The 12,401-nt window shown below is 40.5% G+C and overlaps 1 protein-coding gene across 1 annotated transcript in view; it reads right to left on the bottom strand.

The window, feature by feature from the left end:
* NUP153 (nucleoporin 153) overlaps positions 1-12,401 on the bottom strand; it is an 80,811-nt gene that overhangs the window by 3,200 nt on the left and 65,210 nt on the right. The window contains exons 16-20 of the mRNA XM_082638458.1: positions 11,496-12,113; positions 8,669-8,863; positions 5,527-6,411; positions 3,007-3,363; positions 2,044-2,316 (exon numbers count right to left, since the gene is read on the bottom strand). Of these exons, the coding sequence (XP_082494584.1) occupies positions 2,044-2,316; positions 3,007-3,363; positions 5,527-6,411; positions 8,669-8,863; positions 11,496-12,113 (2,328 nt within the window). The remainder of the gene's footprint in view (positions 1-2,043; positions 2,317-3,006; positions 3,364-5,526; positions 6,412-8,668; positions 8,864-11,495; positions 12,114-12,401) is intronic.

Raw genomic sequence — 12,401 nt, 5'->3', positions numbered from 1 at the left:
GGCAGTCTGAAAGGAAAGCTCTAAAGATACTGTACTAGCATCCAGTTCTTCCCAAAAGGACAAGCCAGTTAGATAAACCTACAACGATATTCAAGATCTGCAAGCCCTAACCACATACAATGAATTATCGAGTGGTATTTAGGTGTCCTGCACTCATAAAGTTATAAGTAGAATGGAAGAAAATATTTGCAAACCATATATTTGATAAAGGGCTGATATCCAAAATACATACGAACTCCTACAACTCAAGAACAAACCTCCCCCCACCAACAAACCAAAACCAAAACCAAACCAAAAAACCCCTCAAATAACCCAATTAAAAAACGGGCAAAGGGGGCTTCCCTGGTGGCGCAGTGGTTGGGAGTCCGCCTGCCGATGCAGGGGACGTGGGGTCGTGCCCCGGTCCGGGAGGATCCCACATGTGGCGGAGCGGCTGGGCCTGTGAGCCATGGCCACTGGGCCTGCGCATCCGGAGCCTGTGCTCCGCAACGGGAGAGGCCACAACAGTGAGAGGCCCGCGTACCGCAAAAAGAAAAAAAAAAAAAAAAAAAGATAAGAAATAACAAGTGTTGGCAAGGACGTGGAGAAAAGGGAGCCCTTGTGAACTGTTGGTAGAAATGTAAACCGCTGCAGCCACCATGGAAAACAGTATGGAAGTTCCTAAAAAAGTTAAAGATAGAACCACCATATGATCTAGCAATGCCATTCTAGGTATTTACCCAAAAGACTTGAAACTAGGCTCTCAAAAAGATAGCTGGACTCTCTCATTCATTGCAGCATTATTCACAATGAACAAGATGTAGAAACAACCTAAATATCCATAGACAGATGCACAGATAAAGGAAATGACATATATACATAAAATGGAATATTAATCTTGCAATATGGGAAAACATGCACGCATCTGGAGGACATAAGTGAAATAAGCCAATCACAGAAGAACAAGTACTACATGACTTCACTTCTATGAGGAATCTAAAATAACCAAATTCACAGAAGCTAAAAGAATGGTGCCTGCAGAGGAGGGCTTGGGAGTAGGAAGAAATGAGGAGCTGCTATTCAAAAGGTATGAAGTGTCAGTCATGCAAGACGCGTACATTCTAGAACTCTGCTGCACAATACTGTGCCCAGAGTTAACAACACTGCATTGCACACTTAATTTGTTGAAAGAGTAGATAGATCCCACATTAAACATGCTTACTACAATTAAAACAAAACCCCCAAACACTACAAGTAGAGAGGCAGGAAGCACCAAACACGCGAGGAAAGTATTTCATAAGAAACACTAAGACCAAAACAATAATAAAGAAAAGCAAGTTGGAGAAAACTGACTAAGCAAAAGCTTTAAGGGGGGGAAAAAGAACCCTGCATCATTAATATCTTCAAGAGATCAATACATAACACTTCTAAAACAAAAGCAGAAGGATATAAAAAGGAAACATCCACAGAACAAAGAGGACCACTTGGAAATTAAAAAGTAATACAAGTGGAAGTAAAATCTCAACAGGTGTGTTTAAAAGTAAATTGAGGGGGACTTCCCTGGTGGCACAATGGTTAAGAATCCGCCTGCCAATGCAGGGGACACAGGTTTGAGCCCTGGTCCAGGAAGATCCCACATGCCATGGAGCAGCTAAGCCCATGTGTCACAACTACTGAAGCCCACGTGCTCTAGGGTCCATGTCCCGCAACTACTGAGCTCACGTGCTGCAACTACTGAAGCCCACGCACCTAGAGCCTGTGCTCCGCAACAGAAGCCACCACAATGAGAAGCCCACACACCACAACGAAGTGGCCCTCGCTCACCGCAACTAGAGAAAGCCCGCGCACGGCAACGAAAACCCAATGCAGCCAAAAAGAAGTGCTTAACTGTGTGAAAGTTGGGAATGCTGTTTATAGGTAAATCTAAACATACACATCTCTGTTCTGCCAAGTACAAGAGACAAAAAAAGACACGCATGGTTTCAAAGTTCAAAGAAAAAAATTATATTTAAGACATACAGAACCCAAGTACGGAAACAAAGGACATCACTACTACATACTTACTGGAATTAGGAGCTGTTCCAGAGCCAAATGCAGACTGACTAGGCTGCTGTCCAAACACGGGAGGCTGGCTACTGCTTGACACTGTCCCAAAAGTAGGTGGCGCAGGCTGAGAACCAGCAGAAAATAATGCTGCTGAAGATGATATAGATCCAAAGCCTGAGGGGTTAGGCTGGCTGGCACCTTGACTTTGTCCAAATGTTGGGGTCTGGTTAGCACCGAACGCTGGACTGGCAGATGGTGCTGAAGGTCCAGTGCCAAATACAAAGGAGGATCCTAGAGGCCCACAGAAATACTGAAATTACCATGATGGTTAAAATGAGATAATCCTCAAGAAATCTCTATAAACTGAAAAGCAAATGTCAAGCTTCTTTCCAGACTCTTACCTTGCTGAACAGATCCTATCAAGACAAGTTTTGGATACTGATTAAGAATACAATTCTCTCTACCATTATTTAGTAAAACCATATAAAATCCAAATAAACAAAAACTTCTATTAACAAGACTCCTATCTTAACAGCCAAAAAATTTTAGGTCTTTAAAGAGATAAATCTAAGAAGACAACTGATCTGCCATCAGAAGTGTGACACACTGCAGAAATCAGCTAATGTTGTGATTATGTATCCGTTGCAAAATGAGGACTACTGTCTATTAAAATAATCTTCAGTGTCTGGCTATTTACAAATTAACATTGCCAAGAAAAAAAAAAACAACCCCCCCCAAAAAGACAAAAAACACTTGAAAAAACTAAAGATTATACTCCTAATGAGATTAGAAATAGTGCTTCCAAGAGTGACTTACACTATACACAAAATGCACATCATTCCACATAGTGAATAACTACAACACCCTGGGTAGAGATGACCTAAAAGCGGCCATGCTCTTTTGTGGTATTATTTGCTAAGAGCTCATCTGCTTACAGTGAAAGCCATTCAAACTAACATGTCTCTTCTTTTTTAAATGTACCTGCAGAGCTCGATGTGGTGGGAGCTCCAAAGCTGAAACCAGAGGCGGCAGCGTCACTGCTGCTGGCACCCGGACCAAAGACAAATGGGGCGACAGCTGTGCCCGTGCTCGACGTGGTTGCTGGTTTGCTCTCTCGAGAAAACAGCAAAGACTGAGATGTACTGGATTCGGCAGAGTTCCCAAAGGCAGAGCTGCTCACAGGACCGCTGGCCTGTCCAAACACAAAGGCAGCCGCAGGCGCACTGGAGGACGAGGTGGAACTACCAAATATGCCACCACCAGCTGAAGTGGCTGGTGTACTTGAATTAGAGGAACTGCTGTTCAAGAAACTAAAAACTGGCTTTGCTGTACCTTGATCTATAAGACAGAAATTAAGAAATAAACAAAAACTTTAAGAACAAGTAATACCAGAAAGCATTTTTTCCTAGCCTGAAGTCTAATTACGAGTCCATTAGAAAATAGAATCATTAAGTTTTCAATATAGATTCATTCATCGAATGGACATCTGTTATGTTAAATTTTGATGTAGTCAAATATATCCTTCTTTTATGGCTTATGAATTTTGTCTAACATAGCAAAACCTCTGGCATTCAGATTAATAAAAATAAAAAATATTCCTTAAATCCAAATCTAACTGGATACTCTGGATAACAAATTCAGACAACGGGAGAGAGCTACACTTTTATAAATTTGATTTCGCAATTTATGTTAGCAGGATTGTAACTTCGATCTGTCTGAACAATGGCCAGTTTTCTCTGGCGCCTTTATTGACTGGTGTACCCTTTTGCTAATTTGTAACTCTACCTTTACAACGTATTAAACTTCCAAACCTCTACAGTTACTGTTACTAGACTATTTTAAATATTGTAGCTTTGGGCTTCCCTGGTGGCGCAGTGGTTGAGAGTCCGCCTGCCGATGCAGGGGACACGGGTTCGTGCCCCGATCCTGGAAGATCCCACATGCCGCGGAGCGGCTGGGCCCGCGAGCCATGGCCGCGGAGCCTGTGTGTCCGGAGCCTGTGCTCCGCAACGGGAGAGGCCACAGCAGTGAGAGGCCCGCGTACAGCAAAAAAAAAAAAAAAAAAAAAAAAAATATTGTAGCTTTGTAGTATTGTTTGATATCAGTAGGGCAAACCTACCTGACTGTATGTGTGCCCTTCTCCCCAAAATCTCTTATACATTTTCCCTTCCACGTGAATTTTAGAATTATTTTAGCTTGTCGAGCTCCACAAAAATTCCTCTAAGAACTGAAATTATATTGGGAGTGAGGTGGAGAGTAAAGGATATTCTCACTCAGGAACAAGTATAAAACACGCCTTTTATGTTCCCTTAATTCTTTAGCATGTTGCAGGTTCTGCTGATATTATAAAATACAAATTGGAAATGTTAGTAAATACAAATGTGAAATGCTGTCCAACTATTTATTCTTGATTTGGAGAAAAGAGAATGATTTTTTATATGGTGACCCTGAATCCAGCTACCTTCAGTAGAAGACTTTTTTTTTTTTAAAACTTGTTCCAATAATATCTCAGTTCCAACACTACTTACTAGACAGGGCTGGTCACATTGTGGTATGGGCACTGGTATAATTTACAGAAAATGGAGCACGTTAGCTCACTTTCAGGTGGTTTAATAGGACGTTAAAAATGTCTATTTCAATGGAAACAGTATAGCGATACCAGGATTAAATTCAATTAGACCCTATCTCATTTTTATTCCTTTCTAAATAATAATGTATAATTTAGTTTTTGTTTCCTTTGAAGGGTGTTTTAAAATTTAAGTAGAATTTTATAGACAAAAACTGCTCACACCTATGTGCTGAATTCCATACATTTTTTTTTCAGGTTAATTTTTCATTTTCTTGTGTTTCTAATTTATTATTCAAAAGTGTTCATGTTCTTCTGCATTGTGTTCTGGGAAATTCCAGTTCACTAATCCAATTATCAGCTGTTCCCCCCCCACCCCCGCTCCTCAGTCCACACAATGGTTTTATTTCACAAACCACGTTTCTTTAACTTTTAAAAATGCTATTTCATTTATTTCTTCCAGATCTTAGTTTTCATAATCACCTCTATTTCTCAGGGATTTATCATATTTGTTGTTTATGTTCCTAAATGCCAGATGAAGACTGGTTATCTCTATTTGTAAATGAAGGCCTGCACATAAAGATTTTATTAGTTAAAAAATATTTAATGAGCTTAAGAAAAAAATGCTTATTTTCCTGAACAGTATATGTCAATTCTGATTACAAAAGCCCAAACAGAAGGGAGAAAGTCACGGACAAATGTGCAAATATTGTGGGCTTTCCATTAGAGCTGTGTTTCTCAAAATTAGATACGCAGATAACTTCATGAGAATCACGCGAGGGGGGGATTCTGAAGGAGCTGAACCCTCGGCTCCTTCCCAGAGAGTTCTATTCCTGGTACTCTTTCAACTATTTCCAGTATAAACCATTTCTTGACTTGCTACATTTGTTGACACCTTGTAAAAAACAAAAACAAAAACAATGTTTAATACTTACCAGCTGTAGTACTGGTTTGAGCTCCAAAAGCAAAAGTGGCCTTCGTTGGCTGTTCAGATTCCTTCTCAGATGGTTTTGCTATACTGAAACTAAAGGTCGACTTGGAAGAACCCTCGTCTTTGGTTTGCTCTGAGTTCCCAAAGGAAAACACTGGGGGACACTTTGGCTCTTCACTGTCAGCTTTTTTCCCAAACACTAGAGATGTAGACGTGACAGGCTCTTGCTGTTTCTCTTCTGTCCTTCCCAAAACAAACAACGAGGCAGATGGCAGGGGGGCAGGGTCCACGCTGCCAAAAGTGAACCCTCCTTTGGAGGCAGGGGTTTCTTCTTTTTTTGCTTCTGACGTCTGACATGTGAAAGGAACCACTGAGACACTCTTGGTGTCTATGGTTCCAAAACTGAAGCTGCTCTTGCTTGCAGAGGTCACTGTGGTGTCAGTAGCAGCAGGGGGAGGGTTAATGGCACCGGAACCAAAGCTAAAGCCTGCAGATGAAGATTTAGGCGGTTCTTCTTTCTTTTCTTGCTGCCCAAGACTAGACACCCCAAACTGAAATGGAGCTAAAGAAGGCGGATTGCTTAAACCAGAAGCAAGTCCAAATTTAAAATTATTATCATTTTTACTATCTTTTTTAACTTCTTCAGGTTTAGAATCAGATGAAACTCCAAATTTAAAATCTCCTATTGGTTTAGAAAATTTAAAGCCTTCACTCAAAGGGGTTAAAGACCCAGAATCTAATGACACACCTATTTTGAAACCTCCTTGATCTCCAAATTTAAAATTTCCAGTGTTTGTTGAAGTCTGAGAAGGCCCAGAAGAGGATGATGGGATACCAAATTTGAAGGATGAGGTTGCTGGGTTCGAAGATGAGGAAGATGGGCTGAAGCCTTCAAAAATGTAAGAAACACCACAAAGACAATGAATTAATACTACTCTCTCAAACAGAATGTCAACCTTGAAAAGTAAAGGGACATGGGACAACTCTGAAAAGGCCTACTTCGAAGAGTATTAGTTTAACAATGGCAGTAAACATGAACCAAGTTGCCCATATTCAGCATCTCGATACTCACAACTACACTGATGTGCCACATTTCATCTATCACACTGACAGAGGTCAAACAAGTGTGATAAAACAGTGCTGGTGATGAGACTAGGAGTAACAGACACTCCAGACATGGCAGGTGGATGTGTAAATGAGCACAAAATTTGTGGAAGGCAACTTGCCAATATTTACCCCAAATTACAGACACATGTACCCTTTGACCCAGCAAGTCTACAGCCGAGTCTTTATTTGAATGATAAACTCAAAGATATGCAGAATGCCATAGGCAATCCAGGCAGCTGTAAATGAAGAATGAAGTCCAAGCTAATCTGTGGTAATGTCAAGGGTGCAAAAAGGCGGTGTGGTATACAACCTTTTCTAACAAGGGAGAGAGAAGTAAGAATATAGAGAATAGAAGTATATTTGCTTGTGATGTGCATAAAGAAACACTGAAAGAGTTACAAGAAACTAACCACAGATAGCTATTACCATTGGTGGAGCAGGAAGGATGGAAAATGAGCCAATAGGGACAAGAGAGAGACTTTTCGCTGTGAATCCTGTCATAATTTGCTTTTTAAATCTTGTGAGTACATGTGTTATTTACTTAAGAATTAAAATTTTTAGCACCAAAGAACCAGAATTATATGAGTGGAAGCAATATATATATATATACACATATTTCTTTTTTTTTTTGCGGTACGCAGGCCTCTCACTGTTGTGGCCTCTCCCGTTGCGGAGCACAGGCTCCGGACGCGCAGGCTCAGCGGCCATGGCTCACGGGCCCAGCTGCTCCGTGGCATGTGGGATCTTCCCAAACTGGGGCACGAACCTGACAGTCCCCTGCATCGGCAGGCGGACTCTCAACCACTGTGCCACCAGGGAAGCCCTGGAAGCAATATTTTAAAAAATAAAAATACTATACTGACAAGATCAAAGTCTTGGTTTCAGAATTCTTCTCTGTAGTGGAATAAACGAGAAATGAAGCACTTGAATGACTGGCTCAACACAAAAATCATTAAACGGTGCCAAGGTATTCATCCATTACTCTGTTTACCCACATGTAAATAAAGACAAGTGGCAGCCAAGGGCTTGTAAAAAGCGCTTGTCTTCAGATCTCCCCCCTTAATGATTACCCACCCCACTTTCTTTCCATAAGAAACTTATTTGAAAAATTGTATCAGAATCTCAAAAGCAGGACTTCCCTGGTGGCGCAGTAGTTAAGAATCCACCTGCCAGTGAAGGGGATAGGGGTTTGATACCTGGTCTGGGAAGATCCCACGTGCTGAGGAGCCACTAAGCCTGAGCACCACAACTACCGAGCCTGCGCTCTAGAGCCCGTGTGCTGCAACTACTGAGCCCACGAGCCACAACTACTGAAGCCCGCGTGCCTAGAGCCCGTGCTCCGCAACAAGAGAAGCCACCGCAGTGAGAAGCCCGCGCACCACAACGAAGAGTAGCCCCCGCTCACCGCAACTAGAGAAAGCTCACGTGCAGCAACGAAGACCCAACGCACCCAAAAAAAAAAAAAAAAAAAAAAAAACCCACCTCAAAAGCAAATGGCTATCCACATGGTCTCTGAAATACCTTAAGTGATATTAGACAGAAAGCTAAAAATAAAGGTGCCAAAGACAATAATTAACTAGTTACCACCTCTGACTCAAAGGATCTCAAAGGTAGTTCTGCCTCAAAAGGAAGGTTTACAGGTGTGGTGGTGACTGTACTACAGGTGGGGAGAATGGGAAAGGGACCATAAGGTGGCAGCCACAGAAGGAGCTTTAGTGATCTTCTAAAACCCAAATGCAGTGTTTTTCAAACCAGCTGTATCCCCTCAGCCATGTTAATTAATTCAGTGGGCTGCAACCAGCATTTTCCTTCTCAAATGAAAACAAATAAAATAGAAAATGTACTTATCTTCACTGCAGACTAGCAAACAATTCAACTGCATAGTAATTCAGAGACAGAGATGAGCTAAAAGTCCAGGATAATAGCTCATTTAACATGAATTTGCAACAGAGAATGAATAGTTTTAAAACCAAAGCTGTTTGTAAATATTTCACTTTAAAGTGGTAATCTAAGGAGGCACTTTACCAACAACACCTTACCTGTAAACTCAGACTTTGTGCCTGGCTTTGCACTGTCACATGCTACGCATTTGGTAGAATCTGCTTTATTCTCCACTAGGCACACTTCACAGTCCCAGCTTCCCTCAGGTTTCTTGAACTTGTCCAATCCTAGGCAGCCTCCAGACAACAGAGAGACAGACACACTGCTGCTACTTGAAGCAGGTACTGAACTTCCTAAAAAATAATGGGGAAATACAGGAAAGTTCGGATTTACATTATGTCAAGATCTCAATGACACCACTAAGTCTAAATGTACAATTTTTATGTGTTTCCTATTAAGAGAAAATGCCAGAAATCTAAACATCACATTGTTAAAAACAGTACAGACATCTCAGATTTCTTTTAATCTTACAAAAGAGCAACTCACACTCACCTTGCTCAGTGATGAGCCCCCTTTTAAGCCCCAGTTTGAACAGCCATGGTTTTTAAGAATCATGCTCACATATCAGAGCCTAAAAGACTAAATTTTCCTTAATAATCTGTCAAACTTTGTTAAACATCACAGATTATAAAACATAAGTTCTAAATTGTAGGCAACAGCCTGATTCATAAAACACACAGCCCAGGCAATATTAATTTCAAGATTTCAAAGCACAGATCTCTGACTTTGAAATGACAATTTTTGCATAGAAGTGCTCTTTTATCCACTTTGCAATTCAACTCAACACTACCTACTATGTTCATGGCATTTCTGTTATAAGATAGCCATTTAATAGACATTTATTAAGCACCATAACGTTCTTAGGTTCTGGGGATATCAAGATGAATAAAACGTTGCTTAACTTCTAAAGGTGTTTCTGGTCTAAAAGGGGGGAAAGCAAAACGAACATAAATGCATAGCAGCACCATCACTAAGACGGAGAGTGACAAATGATCTAAACAAGAGTACAGAGAAGAAATTACTATGGGATAGGAGAAGGATTCACAGGGGTGGTATTTACATTTTTAAGCAGAACTAGCAATTTTGTGGGCAGATGCGGCGGCACAGGAAGGATGGCTCAGCAAGGCACAGCTGCATGAAGAAATACAGTGTTGAGAGTGGAGCCATTCATTCTGGTTACCCCACTTCTCTAAATGTCCTCCAGCTGTTGTCACTTTTCCCAGTTACCTGATCTGTGTTTTACTGGCGGTATGTTCTCTTCCATCTTGCCAATAAAATGGTGAGATGACAACTCGTCCCTTATGTATCTCTCCAATCGATTTCATTCTCTTTCTCTGACCCTCCTTCTACTGCTCTTCTGGTTCAAGCCCCCTCATCTCTTGCTTAATAGCCTTGTTATTGAGACCTCTGGTTTCGCTCCCTTGAAATCCATCCTCCTAAAAAGCAACTAGTACCACGTGGTTTTCGTTTTTCCTGTCTGGTTATTCATTTAACAGATTGACTGCTCCACAGTTCTAGTCCTGCTACTCTCTTACGCGGGCAGAGCTCAGTTCCAGGCTGTCTTCTCTATTTGCCCTGCTCACTCACCTTCTATCACCTCTGCTCCCACGACTTACTTGAAAACTATGGGCTAATGACTCCCAAATCTGTATCCCCAGTCCGAAGGGTCCATTATCCGTATATCCAAAGGCCTCACACAGATGTCAACTTCAGCAGCTTGAAATCAACATATCTTCAACCGTACATTATTCTACACCCCATTTGCTTTTATTAGTACATATCACTACTATCTCTACTTATATTATTGATCAACGTCCTAACCTGTCCTCTGGTTTCCAAATTTTGCTGCCTTCAAATCTATCCTCCAAAAAGCCACCAGGTGATGTATCAAAAATATAAGTTTGACCCATCAACTCAGAGTAAATTTTGGTTTCCTACACATATCAAGAGCGAGCCTTTCTTTTTTTTGTTAAGGGGAAGAGGAAGAATGCCAGACGGAAAGAGAAAAATATTTCAGAATAAAGATTCTGAAACCTTATTCTTGTAGAGATGTCTAGCAGGAATCAGAAGTATGGCTCACCCCTGGTGTTAAGAGAGGGATGTGGGCTATTAACTCAAGAGCTTTCCATTGCAGACACAAAATCACACATCCATGATAATGCAATAAAAATAGGAAGTATAATTCCCAGGATACTCATAACATGTTTTATTTAGTATCCATGTTACCATATATCTGTACCAAATAATTATATAATAGCATTACAAACACAGCAGAGTCAAAGGAATTAAAGATCAATGTAAATCTTCAGTAACTCTTTCAAAATTGAACAGAAACAGGAAAAACTCAACTCTAACTTCATTTTTCTGGTTACCTAATAGAACTTTTCATTAATGATTCAGTAATTTATGATCATCGCAGTATCTCTGGCAGATAGCACATATAGGTACAGGTATCACCATTAACATTCAGCCACAGCCTTCTCATAATGCAGTGAAACCAGCTGTGTAAATGACCACTAGCCATCCTCACTTCTACTTAGAAGAAAAGAGACAAAGGAGTATTTTATTCTGTGTAAAGGTTTGAGAAAGATTGCCCCATTCTAAGACCTTTGCATCTGTATTAGCCAACTTTGAAAATGATCATGGAGAGCCAGAAGCTTCTGATAAAATTACACACAAAAAAAGAGGTCAAAGCAGGTGCTGGACTGATTTAAACACACAGACTCTCCTAAGAGAACATGCAGTTCCAGTCCCAAGCAAGTCATTTTAATTTCAAGACAGTTCAGAAAAATTAAGACATATGAGGAAATGCTCATCTTAAAACATCTAAAATATTGAGGTTATTCTTAGCTGTTTTACAGAGAATAAATTAAAATGTTCTATTAAAGAAATGAACAAAATTATTCCAAACAGCCATAAACGTACCTGGTTTCTGAGACATACAGGACACACATTTATTGTCTTCTGCATTATTAGAAACACAGCACACTGGACACTCCCAAGATCCCACGGGCCTTTTGAATTTATCTGTAAATCCTAAGGCACCAGTGGTCACAGTGCAGCTGGAGGAGGAAGCAGCCACAGTAACAGCACTTTCTGAAGCCACCGGCAACGTAAGGACTCGCTTAACACCAGTTCCCGGTTTCGGTGTTTCACAAGCTACACATTTTATCGCTTCAGGTTTATTTTGCACTAAACAGGTATCGCAATCCCAAGTTCCTACTGCTGGTTTAAATTTGTCTCCAAAGCCTGTCTCTGGTGCAGAAACAGTTGGTTTGCCACTTTTACTTGGTGTCCCAGTTCCAGTCTGTTTAGCAGTATCTTTTGGTGGCAATTTTGCTGCTTGACAGGCTACACATTTGTTGTCTGTAACTTTGTTCTGGAGTAGACAGGTATCACACTGCCACGATGACCCAGCTTTTAAACTTTCCCCAAACCCAATTCCACTAGAAGAAAAGCTACTTATTGCTGGTCTTGAATAAACTACCAGGCTTGTGGTGGTAGGTTGAGCAGCAAGAGAGTCTGCCTTTGGTGATGTGAAACCTACAATGCGGGGAAGAGGGGAGTGGGAAGGAAAAGATTAGTCAATGTTTTGATTAGAAAGCCTCCCTATTATTTTTTTAATCATTAATAAATATTAATAATATTGACAATAATAATTATAGAATAATAGCTGCTAATAATAAAAATATTATTCCTGGGAGAAAACATTTTTACCTTAATTACAGAGTTATTACAATCCAAGATGGACTACTTAAGAGTAGTTTTTCACCTAAGCTATATTTCTAGTACTAATCCCATAATTAATAAGTGACAGACCTAGTTAAAAGT

This window comes from Mesoplodon mirus (assembly GCF_964341445.2).
Source record: "Mesoplodon mirus genome assembly, chromosome: 12".
NCBI classification, from domain to species: domain Eukaryota; kingdom Metazoa; phylum Chordata; class Mammalia; order Artiodactyla; family Ziphiidae; genus Mesoplodon; species Mesoplodon mirus.
This window is presented reverse-complemented; position numbering and strand designations above follow the sequence as displayed.